The 25,067-nt window shown below is 40.6% G+C and overlaps 2 protein-coding genes across 2 annotated transcripts in view; one reads left to right on the top strand and one right to left on the bottom strand.

Annotated features, from left to right (window-relative positions):
- The window catches only part of CDC20B (cell division cycle 20B), a 47,489-nt gene extending 45,259 nt beyond the window's left edge, over window positions 1–2,230 (top strand). The window contains exon 12 of the mRNA XM_074995569.1: window positions 2,091–2,230. Coding sequence (XP_074851670.1) covers window positions 2,091–2,191 — 101 coding nt within the window. The 3' untranslated portion in view covers window positions 2,192–2,230. The remainder of the gene's footprint in view (window positions 1–2,090) is intronic.
- Window positions 2,231–10,966: 8,736 nt separating this feature from the next.
- Window positions 10,967–24,620, bottom strand: GZMA (granzyme A). The gene is made up of 5 exons (XM_074994288.1): window positions 24,548–24,620; window positions 23,382–23,520; window positions 20,079–20,217; window positions 16,348–16,620; window positions 10,967–11,332 (listed from the first exon to the last, which is right to left on the bottom strand). The coding sequence occupies exons 1-5, from the start codon at window positions 24,606–24,608 to the stop codon at window positions 11,171–11,173; spliced, it is 774 nt and encodes a 257-aa protein (XP_074850389.1). The 5' UTR covers window positions 24,609–24,620; the 3' UTR covers window positions 10,967–11,170.
- Between the last annotated feature and the right edge of the window lie 447 nt (window positions 24,621–25,067).

A 25,067-nucleotide genomic window follows, 5' to 3' on the forward strand; every position in this document is an offset into this window, starting at 1 on the left:
TTCTTTGGTGCACATAGAAAAATTTATTCTGCCCATGGATGGAAAAGAAACTAGAGGGAACATTGGTTGTTTGTGTCCTGACTTAGTCTCGTGGGGTCTAGCTAAGGAGTTGTTTGATTGTAGTGTGGTAGTTGGGGCTTGGGCTAGAGGACTGAGATCTGGGACCCTCCCCTCTTGAGGTGGCTCAGAACCTGAGTAATTAAACAGCCACTTAAACCCCAGCCCCATGAGCCTGAGTCAGAATACATGGGCTAGCCACATGTTTTCAACTGCAGTGTAGACATATCCTTAGGGCTTAGGCTATGTCTAGATTGCAGGCTTCTGTCTGGAGCCTGTATGTCACTTGACAGAAGTCTGCCACTCCTGGAGCCCTCTGCCAACATCCCAGTTATCCTCATTCCACGAAGAAGAAGGGAGGTGTTGATAGAGGGGGTTTTCCTGACATTTGGCCCCTGAGTGGACAGCTCAAATGTCAGGAAAGCCTCTCCCGACAGAACTATCAGCAGGAGATACACAAACGCATTCACAATTTGCGTATGTTTTGCTGATGGTTGTCAGCAGACTAGACACAGCCTTAGAGTCTCTGCCCAGTGACACATCAATCAGCCTCAGGGTGGCTCTAATTTGCTCTAAGTCACAGAAGCCTGGCAGGGTGAGACCACTCTAGCTAAGAGACTGCCATCTGGGCACCTCACCTTTTTAATGTATTTATCCTTACAACATCTCTGTGAGGTGTGGAAATGCTGTTACTCCCATATTACAGATGCCAACTGAGGCCTGGAGAGATTAAGCAAGCTGCTCAAAGTGACACAGGAAGTCTATGTCAAATCAGGGAACTGAACTAGCTCTCCTGAATCTCAGCATAATACTAGGCCATCCTCCTGCCATGTTTGCATGCTGGGGGAAGCCTGGCATATCTTGGTAAGGCAGTTATGTAGCTTTTTTGTGCTGTTGATTGGGGCAAAGTGCTTACAGCAGGCGGACAGAATCTTGTCCCTAATTTTGTCCATAACCAGGGTTACCAGTGTTCCCTGTAAGCTGAGTGCTTGGGTGGTTGCCCAGGAGAGATTCAGGTACCACTCAGCTGATTAGCAAAGTGCCCACAGCCCCTCCCAGTGGGCAGTATGTGCTTCTCTTAGTGGTGCACATCCACACATGCCTCGGTGCACATAACAAAATTTATTCTGTCCATGGAGGGGGAAAAGTAGAGGGAACATGGAGGAGTGTACTTAACATATGACTCCAATATGTTATTGTGTAGGAGATTGCTCAAGGGGGCTTTATAATGCAAATAACTCAGAGGTTGGAGACACTGTATCAGCACTGGTGGATCAGTGGCAAAGTGTCTGAGAAGACTATGCAGCCACAGAAGGAAAGTCATTAGTGAGACACATTACCGCTCACAGGCTACATCTACACTTAGCCGTGCTGCCGGCGGTGTGATGCAAATGAGTGGTCTCGAAAATGTGAATGGAAGTTCATTGCATATGCACACAGTTCATTTGCAAACTCATGGCAGAAAACAAGCAGTGTAGACATGGTTCTGTCAGCAAAATCCCCCTTTGTCGGCAGTCCCTTATGCCTGGAAAACATTAGGGATAAGGGGCTGCCAACAAAGGGGGGTCTTGCTGGGAAAGACATGTCTACACTGCGTGCTTTCTGCCACAAATATGCAAATGAGCAGCATTTGCATTTTCAAGACTACTCATTTGCATCAAGGTGCCGGCAGCACAGCTCAGTGTAGACACAGTCACAGAGAAGACACATATTTTGCCTGTGGTGGTGAATCGAGAATTCAGGTTTAAGAAAGAGGCAAAATATTCTTCTTTGAGAGGAAAGCCTTGTAAAGCTTTTGTAAACTCCTGATAGTTCAAATATGGTCCCTAATGAGTTCAAAATTGCTTGCAGCTTTTTATTAATCTGTAACACTGGTGTAAATTTTAGGCTTGCTCAAGCCAAACAGCACATCCTGTTCAGCATGCTGTGTAGCTGTAGTTACAGTAAACCAGGCCAGAATGGCAAAGAGTTCTCCTTTTAAAATCATGTCATCTCCCTGATCTTTGTTAAAATATTGTGATTTTGTTTTGTAGGTCATAAAGGACGTGTCTTGTACATAGTACTGAGTCCAGATCATAGCAGGATCTTTTCTCTGGCAGCTGATGGAATGGCTTGTGTGTGGAAATATGTCTAGTTTGGTGAAAGCAAACATAGATGTAAGGACTTTCAGGAGAATGGTTCTAGTTCACTGTTGAAAGTGAGTAGTTAAAGGTTTTTTGACAATGACAGTCACACAACAAATCTTCATCCTTTTCAAATTAAACATGGAAAAGAGAACACCTTTTTTTTTCATTGAAAGCATTATTCCAATTAAAACAAAAATGCAGAACCAATATTTTTGTTTGCCTGCAGAACCAATATTGAGTCTGTTCTGGTGTGGCTATGGTCTTTGAAGAAGTGGGTCTGTCCCACAAAAGCTCACCGCCTAATAAATTATTTTGTTAGTCTTTAAAGTGCTACTGGACTGCCTTTTTGTTTTGGTAGAATATAGACTAACACGGCTATCTCTCTGTTAATATTCCGATTAGTTCATTATCAAATGGAATGTGTGTAAGCCGGCCTTGCCCATACTTTAGATAAAAAAACTTTCTAATTCTGATTAATAACATCACATGAATTTTCCTTAAACCAGTAACCATGAGCAGCATTCGCAGAGAGCCAGCATGAGCACTCTGTGCCAATTAAGTCTCACTTAATGCTTTTTTTGGGAGATAGGCCTAGTGAAAAGTTTTATATTGGCCAATTCTCAGGAGTATGTGGTACCATAGGATGTGTCTACAGAGCTCACAGAAGCAAGCTTCCAAGCCTGGGCTGACAGATTTGGGTTAGCAGAGTTTGTAGTAACACAATAAAAATAGCTGTGTAAACAGTACTTTGAAACTGGAAATCAGATTTTGAATCCTAGGGGGGGTTTTATTAACCCCCCTCTACTGTATTTCAAAAAGTTTTTAACACTCCAGATCATAATTTCATACTAATAATGTGGTCTGTTTGTAACTTACTAGTCAGCTACTTGTCTGTGTCCAGGAAACAGAGTCTGTGAGTCTGTTACAGCCTGGATATGTGGCTTTTGGATTAAAACTGTGGTGACTTATGTCTTTAGCTTCAAAGATCACTTGGTTGATCTCCTGCATTAATAATGGTGGTAGCTATCATAGTTACATGGGCTTTATTTAGTACTTGCTGGGGCAAATGTCTCTTTGATTTTTAGTTAGATTTTACCTGAATACTGATATAAGCTAAATAAAGACTGCAGGATTTGGCCCAGTACGGCAAGTTCTCATTCAAAGCATTTCAAAGCATTTGGCAACGCAGTAGCTATCTTTGGCATTCTCCTTCCATCATCTGAAAGCAGAAGCAATGGATTTGGAATGGACTTGTGAGAGATAAGGAAGAGGGAAAGGTTTGTCTCTGCCCCCCAAAAGAGCCTTGAAACATTTCTTGTGTGTAAGAGCCCTGGCGGTAAAGAAACTCATGACCCTTTCTATCTGAAAAATATTGGGAGGATTCTTGTAACTGCAGCTGGGGAGGTGGGAGATGAAATGAGTGATATAAAATCAGACCACAGTTTTCAGAAAGGAAAATTCAGCTATGACTGAATGGGTGTAAAGGGCAGGTAGTGTTAAGGGGGCTGCAAAATCATCGGGAAATGAATCTACGATAGAGATGTCTGTTGTTCTCATGCATTATTTAAAACCTCATCTCTGCTGTTTATAAATCACACAAGAACTGACTTGAGGGCTGCTGACCAGATTCCACTAGTTGTATTTTCTCAAATGTCACTAGTACATCAAAAGTTGCTCATTTACAATAAGCCTGATACAGACCAAAGTCTCTGGTTTTAGTGGCCACCTGTTGAGGTCTTTCTTCAAAGCAGGTTGGAAAATAAGAGCTCTTTGGTGGTGCATGTAGAAATAACTACAAAAAAGCTGATGTCTAGGAACAGGAGATCATTAATTCAAAATTTGTCTTTCAGAATGAACATTACTGTTGCAGCCAAATTTAAGAAGCATGTAAAATCTGTGCCCAGAATAGTGATTCTCCCCCACACCGTCTGCCCTCATTTGCAGGGGGAAGCTGATGGAACAATAAATTGAATTTGCTTATTTTCTCTTACTTATTTCTGGCATTTCCTGTGCTTTTTCTGTTGGGAATTTTTAACTTCATAACCAGACCAACTAGATTAGGGAATGGATTTGTTTTGAATCGGATAATACTTTGCTTGATAAATCGGAAGGGGATTCTCAGAAAATACAGTGCTGGGGAACTGATCCTTTTCCCGTCTTACAATTAAGAGATCCTTAAAATGTGAACTTGTGATTCATTCTAATTTTTCCATCTGTGTTACATTTTGGAAACTTGTTCCTCTCCTTGGGCTGTCAGAGCTAGTATTTGTTAGGCTTCTGAGCACACACCAAAGTCCATCTATTTCCCCTTTTTGCTAAGGCCAGTGAAGACAACATAGATTGAGATTCATATATTTATAGGCAGTCCTTTTTCTGTATAGAGCCGTGTCTACACGTGCCCCAAACTTTGAAATGGCCATGCAAATGGCCATTTCGAAGTTTACTAATGAAGCGCTGAAATGCATATTCAGCGCTTCATTAGCGTGCGGGCGGCAGCCGCGCTTCGAAATTGACGCTCCTTGCCGCCGCGTGGCGCGTCCAGATGGGGCTCCTTTTCGAAAGGACGCCGCCTACTTCGAAGTCCCCTTATTCCCATGAGCTCACAGGAATAAGGGGACTTCGAAGTAGGCGGGGTCCTTTCGAAAAGGAGCCCCGTCTGGACGCGCCACGCGTGTAGACGTAGCCTATATGTTATATTTTTTATTTCTAGGATTGGGGCTCAGAACACTGGATAAGCACCTAGAGATATATTTAAGTAAATTATTAGATTACATTAAATTAATGCCCTAATGAATGCATCCACCTTATGTGTTCATGTATTAAAAATACAGGCATGGTATGTCTACACAGCAAAGTTATTTCAAAATAACAGCAGTATAAATGACAGAATAGCTTGTTTTGGAATAAGGCTGGTGTGTAGACATACCTACAGTAATAAAGACTGTGTAAGGTTGAGGTTATTTTTACTGCCTTTTGTGACATGGATGTGATGTGATTAAAGAATAAAGAACTTTTGTTCAAAAATAATGTCTACAAATAGCAGTCTCTTGAACTTTTGAACAATCTGCTCAAGAAATCCATCCTCCTGGACTTTCTAGAATATAATAAGGTTGTTCTCAGATTGCTGCAGGACTGAAGAGTTTGGAAAATGTAACCCCCTGGAGCTCTTCTGTTAGCTTACAGTATGACCTGCAGAAATGTCCACTAGAGAACAGACCGTGGAGTTGCTTGCCTGACTTCATCACCTTATCTTACAAGCATCTGGCATTCAGTGCTACAGGATGGTCTGCTTTCATGATTAAATAGTTATAACATTAGATGATTGTGCTCGTTCATTTCCCATTGGCTACCTCATTAGCCTGTAGGAAGTCAAATTCATTGCATTGTAGATGGCAACATGTCATTAGCTAATCATGGTCACTCTTCCCTCCCTATCCAATAAACTTTTATGGGACATTTCTTAGAGGGGAAAATCTGATGGGAATGGGTGCTAGCTGCCTGATCTGAACCTGTTAACAGATTAGGTGAGAACACACTTCAGTATTCAGGCTCACTAATGGTTTTGCTGTCAATGCCAGCAAGGTTAGACAGTGACAGAGATATTTGAGTATCGGAGGGGTAGCCGTGTTAGTCTGGATCTGTAACAACAACGAAGGGTCCTGTGGCACCTTATAGACTAATGGAAAAGTTTTGAGCATGAGCTTTCGTGAGCACAGACTCACTTCATCAGATGCTGGTCTTGGAAATCTGCAGGGCCAGGTATAAATAAGCCAGAGCAAGGGTGGGGATAACAAGGTTAGCTCAGTCATCAAGGGTGAGGCTTACTACCAGCAGTTGATCTGGAGGTGTAAACACCAAGGGAGGGGAAGCTGCTTTTGTATTTAGCCAGCCATTCACAGTCTTTGTTTAAGCCTGAGCTGAGGGCGTCGAATTTGCAGATGAATTGTAGCTCAGAAATTTCTCTTTGGAGTCTGGTCGTGAAATTTCTTTGCTGTAGGATAGCTACTTTTAAGTCTGCTACTGTGTGACCTGGGAGATTGAAGTGCTCTCCTACGGGTTTTTGTATATTGCCATTTCTGATATCTGATTTGTGTGCGTTTATTCTTTTACATAGAGACTGTCCAGTTTGTCCGATGTATATAGCAGAGGGGCATTGCTGACACATGATGGCATAAATTATATTGGTAGATGTGCAGCTGAATGAACCCATGATGGTGTGGCTGATCTGGTTAGGTCCTGTAATGGTGTTGCTGGTGTAGATATGTGGGCAGAGCTGGCAACGAGGTTTGTTGCATGGATGGGTCCCTGAGTTAGAGTGACTGTGGTGTGGTGTATAGTTGCTGGTTAGGATTTGCTTCAGGTTGGCAGGTTGTCTGTGGGCAAGGACTGGTCTGCCTCCCAAGGCCTGTGAAAGTGGGGGATCATTGTCCAGGATGGGTTGTAAATCCCTGATGATGCGCTGTAGAGGTTTTAGCTGAGGACTGTAGGTGATGGCTAGTGGTGTTCTGTTGGTTTCTCTCTTGGGCTTGTCCTGTAGTAAGAGGCTTCGTGGCACACGTCTGGCTCTGTTGATCTGTTTTTTCACTTCCTCAGGTGGGTATTGCAGTTTCAAGAATGCTTGGTAGAGATCCTGTAGGTGTTTGTCTCTGTCAGAGGGGTTGGAGCAAATGCGGTTATATCTTAGTGCTTGGCTGTAGACAATGGATCGTGTGGTGTGTCTGGGATGGATGGTGTGTCTGGACCCATGGGAAGGAGACTCTGGAGGAATTCCACCGATACTTCAACAACTTTCACCCCAACATCAACCTCAGCCTGGAACAGTCCACACAGGAGATCCACTTCCTGGACACCACGGTGCTAATACACGATGGCCACATCAATACCACCCTGCACCGTAAACCCACTGACCGCTACGCCTACCTTCATGCCTCCAGCTTCCATCCCAGACACACCACACGATCCATTGTCTACAGCCAAGCACTAAGATATGTGAATGGCTGGCTAAATACAAAAGCAGCTTCCCCTCCCTTGGTGTTCACACCTCCAGATCAACTGCTGGTAGTAAGCCTCACCCTTGATGACTGAGCTAACTTTGTTATCCCCACCCTTGTTCTGGCTTATTTATATCTGGCCCTGCAGATTTCCGAGATCAGCATCTGATGAAGTGAGTCTGTGCTCACGAAAGCTTATGCTCAAAACTTTTCTGTTAGTCTATAAGGTGCCACAGGACCCTTCAGAGATATTTAAGTTATTTTTACTATGTGAGCCTAGAGCCACTAGGAATGATGCAGGTCCAATTGATTTCATGTTAAGTCACCAAAAAACAACTTCAGGTAATATAATTGCTATCCACTAGCATCAAATTGGGCTAGATTCAAGACATTGACCTATAATAGAAAAGCTTCATATTTTGTGCATGCTTATCACATCTCTTCTAGCCCAGCATATCTCCGACTTAGACCACTACTTTCCCAGTCCCACCCTTTCATAGGCCATGTGAGTCTGTGGATGGTCGATCAGCCCGATTCTGGAGCTGTAGGTCTTATCACAGAGGCAGCCCCTTCTGTTGCGCTATGAGGCCTATGAACATTATCTGACAATGAAATGGAGGAAGTATCAATCTTTGGCTGTGAGTTAATTATTGTTTTTACTTGACATGTGTGGCAAACATCCAAACTGAGGGTAAAGAGAAGGAGCAGAATAGAAGAAAAGGAGATAGAGAAGAAGCTACAACAACATGAAAATAAGACAATGACAATGAAACAAAGGGTGGATGGAAAAAGCAGAGCAATTAAGGAGAGGTTTGGGAGATTGAGAAATACAAGACAGAAATGGTCCCATATAGCAAATGTGTTTGAATACCAAGTACACGTTTTCCATTACGTTTTACTTGAAAATTGTTATATCTTTTTGTTTTTTGTCAACTTGGATTTTTAAAATCACTTTCCTACTAACTGCCTGTTTTTTGCTGTTAAGAGAAAAGAAAAAAATGTTCAGACTTTTATTTAATGGAGTATAATTAATTTGTTTCCCTCTGCTTGGGCAGAATATTTTGGGTGCTAATTCCAATTGCTGGGCCAAATTCAGCTCTCAGTTACCCTGGTGTAATCCTGTTTGGCCTAGTATCCTTTTTATTTTCTCTTATTTGTCCACTGTGGCTATGTCTACACTACAGTGATCTGTCGACAAAACACATTTTTAGTGTGGATGCTTTGTGGGTTTTAGTGTAGACATAGCTTATGTGGACATGGTTCTTTTTAGAGAAAAAAAAACCCTTAAGTAATAGCAGGAAATATGCAAAACTGTTTGTAGGAGGAAAAATACTGAATACTGCAAATACTGGCCTGATACAATAGAAATGCTCATGAAATATTGAACAGATATTTTTGTCTTTCGAACTTTTAATAAAAAACATGTAGTTTGGGCCTCAGGAATTTAAAGTTGTCTGTATTCCCTACCCAAATCATATCCTATTTGTATGACAAAGCTGTTTTTTTTTTTTTTTTGAATTTCCAGCAATATGTCAGATGAAGCTATATGCATAGCCTGGTTTCAGTCTGTATTTTACTATGTGATTTCCTATATCATATAGTATTTCATATATAATATGAAACATTTAATGGATCATGCAGAATACAACAAAATGCCTTTTTAATTAAAATCAGATGTACTATGTCTCTACCCATTAAATATTCTTTTCCCTCTCATAAATCTGTTACTTATTTCCTACTGCTGGAGAAAAAACCTCTGCAAATTCTTATGGAACTGGAAGTGTCTGAGATGGTTAGTACGCATATGATAATACATCATTTTGGAATATAGTCTATATTTGGATTTTGCTATAGTCACTTAAAGCACGAAGTATCGTTGCAGAAAATGATGGAAAAGTTGTCTGATCGCTTCATGGCTAAGATACAACTAAAATCTAGCCAAATACTGACACTGTGCTCATGAAATAAGACTTGTATTTTACTAGCTGTTATTTATTGTGGCAATATCTTATCTTTATGGAATAGCTGAGAGTTTCATAGAAATATAACACTTTGTGGCAAAGTAGCATTCAGGAACTCTTATTTACCTCTGTTATGGAATGATATGTTCTGTACAAAGTATAACGTTAAAACTAAGTCTTGATTGGATGAACATTAATATCCTGTTGGATTTTATGTACTGTTATTGTACGTGAAGTTATGAGGTATTGCTATCTGCTACTGAAATATGAGGTTGGCAACATCCATACCCAACCTTTCATTTGCAATAAAGGAGGGTCCAGACAGCGATAACGGCCCATCAAGAAAGCAATCCACTATTCTCACAGCTCCTTACGAAAGGAACCAATGCAATGAAGACTGCTTGACCAGTGGGAATTGACTGACCTCTACTTCCCAGTAAGGATCTTTCTAGCAGCTGGAAGAGGGTATAAAAAGAGAGAGAGTGACATCAATTGGCCTTTCTCCCTTCACCATCTCAACACTAGGAAGAACATCTGGAAGAAAAAAAATTTGAGCTGGGGATGAGTGGTCCCAGGCTAGAAGGATGCCTAGTCTGTGTCCTGTGGATCTGTAAGCTGCTCATACCACCTGTTAAGGTGAGACATTGCATGATGCAGATCTTTGCTTTGTTAGTTAAAATTAGAACACAGGCTGAGTTTATATTTTAAGTAAACAACTTTGACTGCTACTTAGAGTCACTTAAAAATGTGTCTTTCTATAGTTAATAACTCTGTTTTATATTTTACCTAAAACAGCGTGTTTTGGTTGGAGTGCTTGGGGAAATCTAAGCTCAGGCTAACGAAAGCTGATACGCGTTCACTTTCTAATGGGAACAAATGACAAACTAAGTAATGATCTTTCATCAGTCAGGCTTCTGACCAGTACAAGATAGTGCAGTTTCTGGGGTGCAAGACTGGAAGTTGGGGGGAAACTGGTTGAAGCCTCCATGTTGGTGGTTCCTGAGTGACTGGGAGTCCATTAATATTACTCAGTTGGGTGTGACCCAGACTCTGCACGTCTGTGGAAGTGCAGTGCCTGTCAGAAGCTGTAGCTTGACATCCATGTGTGAGCTGCAGCACAGGCAGACCTCTTTTGTCCCTTAGATGATTTGAGGCAACTGCCCCAGGCCGTGGGCTTTAGGGAAACCTACAAGCCTAGTGTGGCTTGGGGCGTTAGGGAGGATCAGGGGTTAGTGCAAGCACTAGGGGCCAGGCCCGCTGCAGCAGTGGTGGGAAGCAGAATGGCCTAGCCCCAGCCAACTCCCCTGGCTCCGAACCACATTGTATGTGGGATGGAGGAAGGGTGGAACCAACTTTGCACTCACCAGTGGCAGGAAGCAGAGTGATGCAGCTGGGAGCCAGGAGTGCCAAGTGAGCTGGGGGTTGGGTGACTGCTGGGGTGAATGCAGGATCAGGCCCCCCACTAATTCCCTGGGCCACACTGCTTGGGAGAGGGCAGAACAAGAGCAGAGGAGGTGTGGGAAGAGGTGGGTTGGAATCTGGCAGATAGAGGGGGTTGTCCCAGGCCCCACATCCCCCCAGGGATGGCCCTAAGCCCAAGTTAATGGGTGTAGAGGGCTCAGCAGTCCCATAGTTTCAGTTGCACCATGCAGACCCTTTTACAATAGAGTTTTCAGCTGAGTATTTAAGAGTGTTTTTCATAAATAAGTATATTCCCTCACTTGGTTTGCAAATAGTTTACATGTTTAGAACGGCACATAGTATTTTTACTACAAGAGACAAGGTGTTTCACATAATTGCATATTTCAAGCCACAGACTTTATTGCCTTTTCTTTATTAAATGCTAAATACAATAATGCAGTGAAATTGTTTACATTTTGAACTACAAATGGGATAGTGAAATTATGGTTTCAGCTATAATATGTGCATGAAGCATTATTGCATAATACTCTGATCACAGTGACTGCATCATTCAGAAATAAATATTGTTACAACAAGTATAGCAGAGCAACAGAACAGTCAGTCAGTGATGGACTCAATCTTCACCCCCTATGGTTTGCTTTATCCAGAGAAGATGTGCCTTCGTAAGACGAGTGTAGACACCAGGGCCATAGACAGCACCACACTTGTTTGCCTTGCCAAAGGAGGTGATGCCTCTCAATTCACCATCACATATCAAAGGACCACCAGAATCCCCCTGAAGAGAGGAAGACAAACCTGACATCAGAATTGATGAAGGTTTGGAAAAAAACACACTGCTAAGTAAATTGGTACTTGTGTTTTTGTGTGTAGACAAGATCTGAGGAAAGGGTTCAGAAATTAATTCTTACTTCTACTAATCTTCCCTAAGAATATATGTTCTTGGCAAGATCAGTAGAAAAGGTTTGAATCTGATCCATTATTTGTGAATGAGATTCAGACTATATCTAATTTAGTAGTAATTACATACCTTTTTGATAATCTGAAACAAACCAGAAACTTTAACTTTTAAATGTAGAAAAATGCCTGGTAATAATTAGTAAATCTAATCACAAATAAAATGTCTGCTAGTTGGAAAATTAATCTAGTTATGTACTTGTTGGGGTGTGTATATAACAGATACTACAGTATACTAACCCTTTTATTGCTGGACAACAAGGCTTCTGTGACAATAGACAAATCTTCTGAAATCAAAATAAGTCAAGCCATATAGACAAATTTGCCATGAGGGCTACGTCTACACATGCCCCAAACTTCGAAATGGCCACAAAAATGGCCATTTCGAAGTTTACTAATGAAGCGCTGAAATGCATATTCAGCGCTTCATTAGCATGCACGCGGCAGCGGCACTTCGAAATTGACGCGGCTTGCCGCCGCGCGGCTCGTCCAGACGGGACTCCTTTTCGAAAGGACCCCGCCTCCTTCGAAGTCCCCTTATTCCCATGAGCTGATGGGAATAAGGGGACTTCGAAGTAGGCAGGGTCCCTTCGAAAAGGAGCCCCATCTGGACGAGCCACGCGGCGGCAAGCCGTGTCAATTTCGAAGTGTTGCTGCCGCGTGCATGCTAATGAAGCGCTGAATATGCATTTCAGCGCTTTATTAGTAAACTTCGAAATGGCCATTTGCGTGGCCATTTCGAAGTTTGGGGCACGTGTAGACACGGCCGAGGTGTGCTTTTCCCATAGCCCAGTGTATATAACGAGATGGAATATCCAGCAACAGACAAAGGGTTAACACTTGGGCTATGTCTACAATAGCATTTCTCTTTTGAAGGAGGCATGCAAATAAAGGAAATCAAAAATGCAAATGAGGCACAGGTTTACATATCTGGCACCTCATTTGCCTATTCGTCTTTAGGAAAAAAATCAGTGTAGACGCAGCTCTTTCAAAAGTAATCCCCATCTTTGAAAGAACCCTTCTTCCTTTAAAAAAAATTACACACACACACACACACACACACACACACACACACAGAGGACAAAGGGTTGTTTCTAAGAAGGGGATTACTTTCAAAAGAGCTGCGTCTACACTGCTTTTCTTCTTTCAAAAGAATATGCAAATGAGGTGTCAGATATGTAAATTTGTGCCTCACTTGCATTGTTGACTTCATTCATTTGCATGCTTCTTTCGAAAGAGGAATGCTAGTGTAGATGTAGGCTTTGGCTTTTCTTTTTCTCCTGATTTAAATTATAAGTAAAGTAGATTTGAAGATCTATGTTAGGAGTTTTGATAGTGTCCATCAAAGTAGTATCTAATTTTCTGATCCAGCACACCCTCATTGGCACTACTCATGTGATCAAAGATATAAATTGCTTAAGTGTATTTAGGATCAGAGACTAAGTGCTCATAAACTAAATCAGTCTTTGTTATATCCTGAAAATGCATTCCTAAGCTAGGATCAATTTAGTGTATAAACATGACATAGAATAAAAATTGTAGACTGTCTCAGATATTTTTAAAACACTCATGGATTACTCCTGATGATAGACAGAAGAGAAAGATGCAGGATATGAAATCAAAATGTATGTGGCTTGTTAGTGCACTGTAAGGTGTAAGCCATTACTTCTATATAGGCTGGATTACTTCCTTTTTGAATCCACTAAATGCAGTAGGGTATACCTTAGTGTACCAGAAAGGAAATGATACAAGGCTGATAAGTGATAAATAACTCATGAGAAAATACAAGCAGGCCATGGGTCTTGACTCTGTTTCCACTGAAGTTATATAAATGACTTTAATAACCAGCAGAATCAGACTATTTGGGCCTAATTATGTAAGGTCTCTAGCAACTTCTGTAGTATTTTCAAGCATCCTCAGCTCCACAGGCCTGACCTAGGAACCTCAGTGCAAACTTATACTAATTTTCTGTTGGAGTGCAAGTATATTAAGTTTTTAAATTATTAAACAAGTGCTTCTGCATTAAATTTTCTGGTATCGCATGCTTTTACTAGTAAACGCTATAGTAGTAGCTCGTCATAAGCTACTGTGGTGGAATCTGCAGTAGGTATTCACTTATTACTTGTCAGGGAATATGAGTGGTAATGTACATGTAAAAGTCCATTCTTTGATGGATGTGGCAAAAAACCATAATATAATCTTTAACATGATCTTTATTTAAATCTTTGAATGGCTATTTGTAAATAGGTATAACCACTTGGTATGTCTGAAATAATTTTTATCATTTGCTTTGTGTACATATGAAATGGATTATCTCATGTAAAGCCTGTTCCAAAGCTTAATGGAGTCAGTGGAAATATTTTCATTGATTTCACTGGCTTTTAGAATAGGCCCATATAGCTTAATCTAAATTAACATTGTAAAGACTTGACATTTCCAGTTTCAGAGGGGTAGCAGTGTTATTCTGTATCCACAAAAAGAATGAGAAGTCCTGTGGCACCTTACAGGTTAACAGATTTATTGGAGCATCAGCTTTCATGGGCAAAGACGCACTCTGTCAGATGTGCATCTGTTATTTCCAGTTTTCTTTTTCCACTAAAGAACATTTGACAGCAAAAAAGGAAAAACATTTTGTCTTTTCCTTGCACAGAAAAGCATACAAATTCAATGTCCCTCAAGGTAGCTCACAGACCAGAAACTTTGATTTTCCTAGAATCATAGAATGCTAGGACTGGAAGGGACCTTGAGAGTTCATCATATCCAGCCCCCTGCCCTCATGGTACGACTAAGTACTGTCTAGACCATCCCTGATAGACACTTATCTAACCTTTTCTTAAATATCTCCAGAGATGGAGATTCCACAACCTCCCTAGGCAATTTATTCCAGCGTTTGACCACCCAATAATTTACCGTTGCCACTACTACTGCTGCACAAACTTCTAGTTGCAGCTAAGTTCTATTTCTGTTTTTCCTCCCCCATCCCCTCCCAACTACCTTATCCTCTTAGTGATTGCAAGGTGTAATACCCGAAATAAATAAACAAAAATGAGCCAAAAGGGGGCCAGATTTTGTTAACGATGCGTCAGGCGAGCAATTTTAGCAACCCCTACTGAAAATCAGTGAAACTACTCAGAGACACTAGACAATGTAACCTAAGTAACACTACAAACAAACATTCCTGGAGCACCTCAAAGCCTAACAGATCCACTTGGCAATGAGCTTTCATGGGCAAGACCCACTTCCTCAGAAATCTTTTCCGTGGAAGTTCATCACCCAACAAATTTATTAATCTTTAAGGTGCTACAGGTCTGCCCGTTATTTGTGAAGCTACAGATTAACAAGGTTACCCCACAGAGTCTAATTAATTCCACCACTTGTGTTTCTAGGAACAGGAGGTGCTGTACAGCAGCATTATACAGAAGATGGAAGAGAGTAGAGAGTGCAGAAAATTGGTTATGGGCAATAGAGCCTGTAACCCACAGGTCACTTTGAAACTAACTCAGATCATTAGTGACTGAAAAATGTAGCTGTCTGACAGCTGTCTAAAGGGCCTTGTGAAATGAATTGTTTTTCCACTGAAAGTTGTAGTGGACAGGTGTCCACCTCTCAAAAATTACCACCACAGTTGGCACGGACACCTTTGCTGGTGGTCTCATTACTACAGAGACCACAGCAGAGAAGCATAGACTAGAATGGTCATGGAAACTGTGACACCCTGTCAGTGTCAATGGTATACAAGTATTGGAAACTGCCCATTGCCTATACCCATTTTGTGATTAAAAGAGAAACCTCTCCAGCCAATTAACAACTAACCTCATCAGCAAGTAGCTTTGCCATAAAGGATTGAAGCAAATCCCGTTATCAGACAGGGAAGAAAACTGGAAGCCGAAGAGTTTATAGTAGGGGAATTGGGCAGAAGACAAGACTGTTTGGGAAATGACCATTTGAAATGATGCCACACTTGGTGTCGAGGTGAGACAGACAGTTTAACACTTGAACTTTAGCATGAATGACTGCTTGGCTGAAGATTTATGATACCCAAACTGCGCTGTTCATCTGTGTACATAGTTCCAGTAAGACAGACAGCAGAAACATATTGCGTGGCTGGGAGGTGCTCAGATGCCAGACTAGTAAACAGAATAGGAAGGACAGCTTTAGGATTAAGGAACTGGGCTGGGGTCAGAAAAAAATCTATGCTATGTTGAAGACTTCCTGTGTGACATTGGACGAATCACTTGAGACTATATCCTGAAACTGGATCTGTGTGGGCTCTCCCCTTCACAAGGAGGCTGTGGCAGGAAATGGAGCAAGGGAGAGGCAGATGGGTAAGTTACTGTCTCCCCTGTGGCTCAGATGCACAAATCTATTTTGATGCTTAATTTAGATTGAATTTAATGGGAGTTTGGGCCTAAGCATCTTTGTGAATTTGGGCTTTGGTTTGGGCTGGCCCTTCTCCTGTTCCTTAACTGGCCAACCACCTTTTCTCTCCTGGCACATAATTGTACTGATGAGGTAGTCACACATCTAATTTCAAAAGTGTGTGCACAATAAAGTGAATTTTAAATTCTAGCCCCAAGTGTTCATGCCCAGAATCCCTTTACGTTCACCTGATCAAAGACCAGAATATAAGAATGTGGGTAGCGATCCCACTACCTCTCGCACGCCAAGCAAGTCTTAGGAAATCAGATCAGTCCTTTAGGACTGTCAGACATACTTAGTACACTTGTTTTGCAGCTGAACTAAAGACCTGAACCCTCTCCTATATCCATCATATGCATTGTTCTATATTTTATTTATAAAAGCCTCTAGAAGGCTAAAACCAGTATATCTACTTACATTACATGAGTCTTTTCCTCCATTCTCATCGCCAGCACACACCATGTTCATTGTTATAATGGGATTATAATTATAGTGTTTCCGATCATTGCAGGTTCTTCTGTCGATGATGGTGATATTGACTGCTCTCAAGGTATCAGATGGCTTACGCTCTCTATTTGCAGTTATTCCCCATCCTGCTACTTGGCACTTTGTTCCTGGTTTGGGGTCAGTGTCTGTGTTAGGTAGCTGAATGGTTTTCACATATTTAGTAATTTTTGCTCTCTTTTGAAGCTATCGGATAATAAAAACACATTGTTAGTGCAGCACTATCTTTAAGTTACTCAACATCCTCCATTATGATTATGAATTTTTCCTGTGACCTTTTCTTTAAAAAGCTTTCATACCTTTGGCGTTTAGAAGCAGAATACTTGTGAGTTAGGGAAGTTTCTTGTTTTTTCCCTTTGAAATTTCATTCGGCTTTTGTTATTATAATATAGAAAATCATAATTTACCTTCTCTGCTTTATGTTCTTCAGAAAAAAATTGGTAACTTGCCAAAAAATAACTGAACATAGGAACATTCCAAAGTGCTGGGCTTTTGCCCCTGCCAAAGCAGAAACAACTTCTACATAGGGAACGTCTGAGAATAGGGGTGTTCAAAATTTTCACTGAAATTCATTTTGGACAGAAAATTGGGTTTTCATTAATTTTTTTCTGTGAATTTGTATGTGTGTGTCTGCTTTCTGTAGAAATCTTTATTTCACTGAAAAAAGTTAAAAACAAATGTTTTGGCTAAACCCAGATATATTTATATTCAGAAGGACTTAGCTATGCTTGATAGACATTGTAGATTGGGTGTTTTATGTTCCAAATCTCTTCTACAGGCTGAACTCTCTAGTTGGCCTACATCTGCCATGGTGCATCATGCCCAGGGAGACCTACGCTACACTTCCTTACAATACTGAAATGGGAGAAAGTGATACATTTTAGGAGACGGAAGTAGAAATTACTGTATCAGAGGTTGGAAGTCAAACTCAAACAGTTTAATGGGAATACATCAGGGGGCCTGCATATTGCTATCCAATAATACTAAAGGAATCAGCACCTGAAATTGCAAGCCAAACAGCAAAGATTTTTAAAGAATCTGTAAAGTCAGAGGTTGTACCCTATGACTGGAGAATGGCTAATATATTACTTATATTTAAGAAAGATGGGGAAAAGTGATCCTGGAAACTTCAGGCTAATTAGCTTGACCCCAACTTGTATGCAAAACCTTGCAAGACATTTTTGAATGAGATAGTTGAGAACATAGAGATATATTGTAACTGGGATAAAATACAGGATGGTTTTACAAAAGGTAGATCGTACTAGACCTACCCAGTCTCCTTCTTTGTGAAGATAACTAATTGTTCAGACAAAAGTCTAATCTACCTGGATTTCAGTTAGACCTTTGATACAATCTGCATTGAAGATCATGTGGATTAATGTAAGAATTGAAAGTTTGATAAGAAACTAATTAAATGGGAGACTATAATGGGTTATACTGAAAGGTGAATTGTTAGGCTGGGGGAAGTTACTAGTGGAGTTCCCCAGGGACTGGTCTTGGAACCTATCTTAGTTTACATTTTTATTAATGACCTTGGCTCAAAGAGAGGCCACATGTTAATATAATTTGCAGATGACAGAAAGCTGAGTGGTATTGCCAATATGGAGGAGTGCTGGAAAACTATACAAAATATCTGGATGACCTTGAAAACGGGAGTAATAGAATGGGATGAAATTTCAATAGTGGAAAGTCCATGGTCATGCACTAACAGATTTTCTTGATATAAGATGGAGTAACAGAGAAGAAAGCCCAGGATGTATTGATTGATTACAGGATGACTATGAGCTGCCAATGTGATGCAGCCATGGAAAAGAGTGAAGCATACTTAGGATGCATCATGTGAAGTATTTCCAGTAGAAACTGTTTACTGCTAGTAAATTATACAAGATCAGACCTCATCTGGAATACTGCGTGCAGTTCTTATCACCCATATTTAAGAAAGATTAATTCATACTGGAACAGGTACAGAGAAGGCCTGGTAAGGATGATCAGGCAAATGGAAAACCTACCTTATAAGAGAAGAATCAAAGAGTTTGGCTTGTTTATCTCTCTATAAATACATCAGAAGGGTAAATACCAAAAGTGGGGTAGGGAGGAGGAGTTAATGACAGGGCAAAAGAACAGATGATGTAAACTGGTGTCAACAAGCTTGGGCTTGAAATTAGATGAAGGTTTCTGAAGGTCACAGTTAAGTTCTGGAACAGCATTCCAAGGGGACTGCTGGGGGCAAAAAACCTAACAGGCTTCAAGACTGAGCTTGATAACCTTATGGAGGGGGATGGTGTGATGAGGCTGTCTACAATGGCATGTAGCTGATCTGTGACTGCTAGTAGCAAATTTTGCCAATGCCCAGTGATGGGATGGGCTACGAGTTACTACAGGTGTCCGGATAGTGGGTCTTGCCCACGTGCTCTGAGTAACTGATTACCATATTTGGGGTTGGGAAGAAACTTTTCCTGATTTTTTTTTTTGACCTTCCTCTCCCACATGAGGCATGTGGGGTCAAACAGGTGGGTTCTCTGTGACTTGAAGTCTTTAAATCATTATTTGAGAACTTTGGTAACTCAGTCAGAGGTTAGGGGTCTATTGCATGTGTGGTCAACAGGATTCTGTGGCCTGAAGCATGCAGGAGGAAAGACTAGATCATGCTGGTTCCTTCTGGTTGTAAAGCCTATGAAGCTATCAGAGATGTCATCTGGCCAGAGAGCTAGCCCCACAGAGAAGGTTGACCAGAAAGCCCCTGAACTAGAACACCCAAGAGAGAACATGGTGCCATTTTGAACTGAAATATTTTGGTTTTTGGCTGAAAAATTTTGCCAAAAAGTTGAAAATTTTCATAGAAAATTCAGAGTAAAACAGATGAAAAAGATTGTTGAAGTTTCCGTGGAACCACCCATGACTCTCTATTTTCCCTAGAGTGGGGCAGAAAGAATTTGGCCAGCTCTGGTGACTACTCCATTGATGCAGCACTTATCCTTAGTGGCTCAACACCATGCTCTGGAATAGTAGCATCTCCCATAGCCAGCTAATAGTCCTGTAGCTAATATGGTAGCTATCTATACTACAGCATTCAAGATTCAGGGGTTTAATGCTTCTGATGCATAATAGAGGGCCTTCTGTAGCTGAATATAACAAAAATAACAAAAATATTTTTGCTCTAAAAAAATCTTAGTAAAGTTTACACAGCCACAAAAACAACATTAAAGAATGTTATTTAGACTGCAAAGTCAAGTGCCTGAAATTTAGGAAATGGCAGATTTACAGTTGCTCATGCATTTCGTTAGCACGTAGTCTTTAACAGTGCCTTTTCTGGTTTTTTTTCCCCTTTTAAAAAGGAACCTGTAGTCACCTGGTTCCCCACCCCACCAGCCAATCCTGCAGCTGGGGCTGAAGAGGTGCTGGTAGTCACTACTGACATGGACTGGCACAAAAAAAGCACTGGTCTTTAATTATAAGATATATTATTTTTTGCCATTGGATCCCTGCCTCATTTAGTGTATGAAAAAAATGGAGCAACAAATCAGAAATAGTATATTACTAAATATTGTCTGGAGTCTTTCTAAAGTAGGAGGTGTGGCTTCAAATCATCATACAGGATAGAGAGTTGCATAGTCCTAAAATTATGTTTAATAAAAATGCTATACCTGCAGAAGCATAATGTCATTTTCTTTTGTCTGCTCATTATAACATTGGTAGTGAACTGATCTTGCAATCTTAAAAATTTGTTGTTCTCTCTCTTTCTTTGTGGATGAATGAGCTCCAAGAATAACTGTGCCTCTATCACTGAAAAGAAGAATTACATAGTTTAACTGTGTTCATCATAAAACATAGTGTTCAGTCATTTTCATTTCTGCTAGGTAATACCATATATCTTGCTGATAAAACACACTTCTGTTACTTGTTCTTTAGTATTCATTTGATTAGCTACTAAATTGCTCAATGTTTTATCTTATGCCAAAGCAACAAATGATTCATAAATAAATAACAGCGTGTTATTAATTCATAATTATAACTAATTCATTTGGCTAAAATCATACAGCTGTATCTGTACCTTTTGGAATTTCAGTGTTCTTGGAGGGGCTTCAGATTATGGAGTGCAAGCCAGTCCCTACAGTTTTGGTCCTGGGATTGACACAAAAGTGGAAGAGATCTATTTTCTGGTTCTAGTTTGTGCGCCTCAGAAATTTGATGAGAACAGCTATTTTGAGGACAGAAATCTTACAAGAATGGACACTGATTTCTGCCATTTCAAAGGTTTGGGGTTCAGGCTTAATGATGCAGTTCAGATCAGGATCTCAATACTCTCTCCTCAGTCCACATCTAATTCAGCTCAGTTGTTTTCTCTCCTCATCCCCTTCATCTCCCACCCCCACAACTGTCCTGCTTCCTCATCAGACACTAGACAATGGAGGCATAGTTTACTAATCTATGCCTGCTGGGGGTCCTGGAAATAATGCTCAGGGCTCCATGCTCTTTTTGGCCAATCAAGGACCAGTTTTATATCAGATCATGCCACTAGTTGCTCCAATGGCCCTCAAGTTGCACATGCATTTAGTTTGAGCTGGGGTATAACACTGGAAGGCCGTGTCTACACTAGCCAAAAACTTCGAAATGGCCATGCAAATGGCCATTTCGAAGTTTACTAATGAAGCGCTGAAATACATATTCAGCACCTCATTAGCATGTGGGCGGCCGTGGCACTTCAAAATTGACGTGGCTTGCCACCGTGCGGCTCATCCAGATGGGGCTCCTTTTCGAAAGGACCCCGCCTACTTCGAAGTCCCTTTATTCCCATTTGCTGATAGGAATAAGGGGACTTCGAAGTAAGCGGGGTTCTTTTGAAAAGGAGCCCCGTCTGGACGAGCCGCGTGGTGGCGAGCCGTGTCAATTTCAAAGTGCTGCGGCCGCCTGCATGCTAATGAGGCGCTGAATATGTATTTCAGCGCTTCATTAGTAAACTTCGAAATGGCCATTTGCATGGCCATTTTGAAGTTTTTGGCTAGTTTAGACATAGCCGAAGACATTCAGTCTCTCTTCCAACTTCAGTAAGATTTGCTCTCCTATCCATTCATGCACTGGGGGAAAATAGTCCTTTTAATATTGGTGTTTAATTGAATGTTATGCTGGCTAGCTATTGCATATTCTCTTTGTTCAGGTCTAGCCAAATTTGCTTTCTGTTTTCCACGTGTTCCTGTCAACGAATGTTGTAAATGTGCAGCCCCACGTAGTCTTTGTAAGGAGATACTTACAGTCACCTGTTTGGGCTGTGACAGTATGCATCACTGTCTTTCAGAATTGTGGGAACCAATGCTTCATTGGATTTGAAAGGCTTGCTAGCAGAGACTGTGTAGGTTCTGGCTCTTTGAATAAAAAGTGGGACTTACATTTTAAATCTCATATGGGCCTGGATGGGCCAGATAGTTTATTTGGTTAGCTAGCCATTTGCATCTTATGGTCTAACAATCAGGAGAAAGACTGGCTCACAAGCCAAGTTATTAAGGCCAGTCTTAGCTACAACCCCTCTCGTGCATCATTGACAATCTACAAACAGTCCTGGAACATGATCCCTCATGCTCACAGACCTTGGGTGATAAACCAGTTCTCTCCTACAGACAGCCACCCAAACTCAAGAAAATACCAGCAGCCACACAACACACCACAGAAACACTAACCCAGGAACATATCCCTGCAACAAACTATCCACATCAGCCACACCATCAGGTGCTCTTACACCTGCACATCCACTAATGTGACATATGCCATTATGTGCCAGCAATGCCCCTCTGCCATGTATATTGGACAAATGGAACAGTCTGTGCCAAGGATTAATGGACATAAGTTGGACATCAGGAACGGGAACACTTAAACCTGTAGCCTCCGTGGACATTCAATAATAGATTTAAAAGTAGCCATTTGTCTTCAGAAGAATTTTACCAGAAGATTACAGATGGAGACATGTGAATTTACACCTTTGACACCTTTAATTTTGGCTTGAATAGATATCTTAACTATCTTATGCATTATATGGCAATTTCCCCACCTATGATATTCACAGGAATGAGACATCCCATTCAATGTGTTTCATTAACGGGTCCTACTAGTGATAGATAACACCCTCAACACCTCGCCTCTATATAAACCCCGGATTCTGTTTTTCCTCTCCATTTTCATCTGGTGAAGTGGGTTTTACCTATGAAAGCTCATGACCAAATAAATTTATTAGTCTAAGGTGCCATAGAACTGCTTTTTGTCATCACAACAGTTCATTTTTTCATAAAGTTCTTTAAGAAAATAATTTAATATAGAGACATATGCATAAATTAAAGAGCTATTTTAGCATATCCTCATGTAATGAACTCCATTAATCTTACGCAATGAAATGCCACAAATTTGTTTCCGCTTTTGAGGCAGCTATTTTGGACTGTTTGGAACTTAGACAATCACAATGCTGTTGAACGAAGAAAACAGTCAATATATTTTTGTTACTGCTATTCTATGCCATGTTCCAAACAGTAGTTCATAAAATACCTCTGCATATTGATTGAAAGTTAGGGCGCCTTGCTATGGCTTTAGTTATTCACAAAAGTGTTGAAATGGAGAACACAGTTGCTTGGTTATCAGTGTAAATGCTAAAATGTAATAAGACTATGATTCCAATTACACTAGCTATAGAAAAATAAGAGATTAATTTTCATGCAACAGGAGAGAGGCTACTAATTTCCTGGAGATGAAAGAAATTTCCCTCACCGGCATACTATTGCAAAATTGCCCATTATGATGGGATACCAGACTAGATGGAACCTTCACTTTATTTGTTATGGAAATTTCTAAAGCAGGTTAGATCTATAGTATCAAGCATTACCTTTGGTTTGTATGGTGTGTTATTTACTTTGGTGTTAAACTAGTAAGAACATTCTGTGAGCTAGAAATATTCAAAAAAAACTTACATTTGACAATGCGCTGCAGTTAACACCCAATTTTCTTTAATCAAAGCTCCTCCACAATATTCTTTCCCTTTGATTAGAGCCATATATGGTCTTGAATGTGGTATCACTTTATTCCCTCCAATGATGTCCACACAGGAATCTAAAAATTAAAATAAACCAGCTGTACAAGGTTGGGATAGTATATAGTGTAAAAAGAAAATCCATTCACAGGGAAAGGCTTAAGGTATGTCTATACTTCCCACACATTTGTCTGTGAAAAGGTGGCAAAATCAAACTCTTTGGGGTCAGCCATTGACTCTGGTACTGCACACAATGTGTTGGTGTGAGCCTGAAGAGCCCTGATGTACAACAGCGAAGAAAGCTGATCCTGATAAGCAATTCTAGATAGGTAAATTCTAGCTACACTAGTTGCTTATCTGGGATTGACTTTGTTCCCTATTGTAGACCAGCCCTTAGGGTAATTATACAATATAAAGCATACAAGTGTATGTACAGACAGAGCTGAATGTAGCTGTATTTAGGGAGGAATAGAAAATCTGTTTCCACTGGAATCAATGGGAACAGAGACCAATACTGAGCAATTTTGGAAAACCCTACCTAAAATATTAATGGTCTTGTGGGGAACTTTATTTGCTTGAACTGCAGTTGTTTCCATTGGTTCATCGGCTTTCATTATGCCGAAGACTCCTGGATCTGCCACTGTCTAAACACTATGCACTGATTTACAAGTGTACACTGAATAAGTGGATATGCAATTCACTAGATAAAGCAGAGAAAACATTACATTTATAATAAGTTTTCAAAAAAATGATTGGAAATGGAGAGAGGTATGCCAATTGCAGCGTCATTTCAGAGGGAATTTTCTGGCTCTTGCACAGATATACAGATTTTGAGAAGGGAGACTAGGCAAGGTTATGAGATCTCTTCTTGACTCCAGTCACTTCCCCTCTCTGCAGGTTGGGTTAAGATTTTTCCCTGTGTGCGTGCATGTGTGTGTGTGTGTGTGGGTGTAAAATGTTTAGATTCTATAAGGCCTAACTTTTGTAATCAAGGGAAATACAAATATTTTCTCTTTTTCTGATAATTTCATTATATTAATATATTTAGCTACATTTGCTCTACACATGCCATGAATTATAATAACAGTGGATAAACACAGCACTTACCTCCAGGAATCATCAGGAGAATAATGGTAGCAGAAACAGACAAAGTGAAGAGAAGCCCCATTATTGCTGCAGTGTGGTCTCCCGTATCAAGAGTCTAATATATATATTGAAACCCGAAAGGATGTGGGCTCCCCTCCCCCTTTTAAGGACATCTGACATTCTGTAGATGTGAAACAGGAAAGCTCCCTCACAGTATAATGTCTCAATTTCACGAGGAAGGTTTCATTTCTAGATACAACTGCATCATGAAACATTAAACTAGGAACTCCTGTAAAGAGCTGCGCCAAAAACAAGTTTAAAATTCAACAAATTGGCAAAATGTTTAGTTAAAAAAGTTCTGACCTGTGAAGTCAAATCCTAGGCCTAATATTGGCTCACTTAACCTTGCAAGCCCAATGAACCAAGATTTAAATTTTATATTTAAAATACCACAATGTGCTCATTAGCTTAGGCTTGGACACCTCTTGAAAATGTAATGTGCAACCCACAAATATTCTGAAACTAGTGTCAGATCAGTCCT

The sequence above is a fragment of the Carettochelys insculpta genome, chromosome 5, assembly GCF_033958435.1.
Source record: "Carettochelys insculpta isolate YL-2023 chromosome 5, ASM3395843v1, whole genome shotgun sequence".
Classification (NCBI taxonomy): domain Eukaryota; kingdom Metazoa; phylum Chordata; order Testudines; family Carettochelyidae; genus Carettochelys; species Carettochelys insculpta.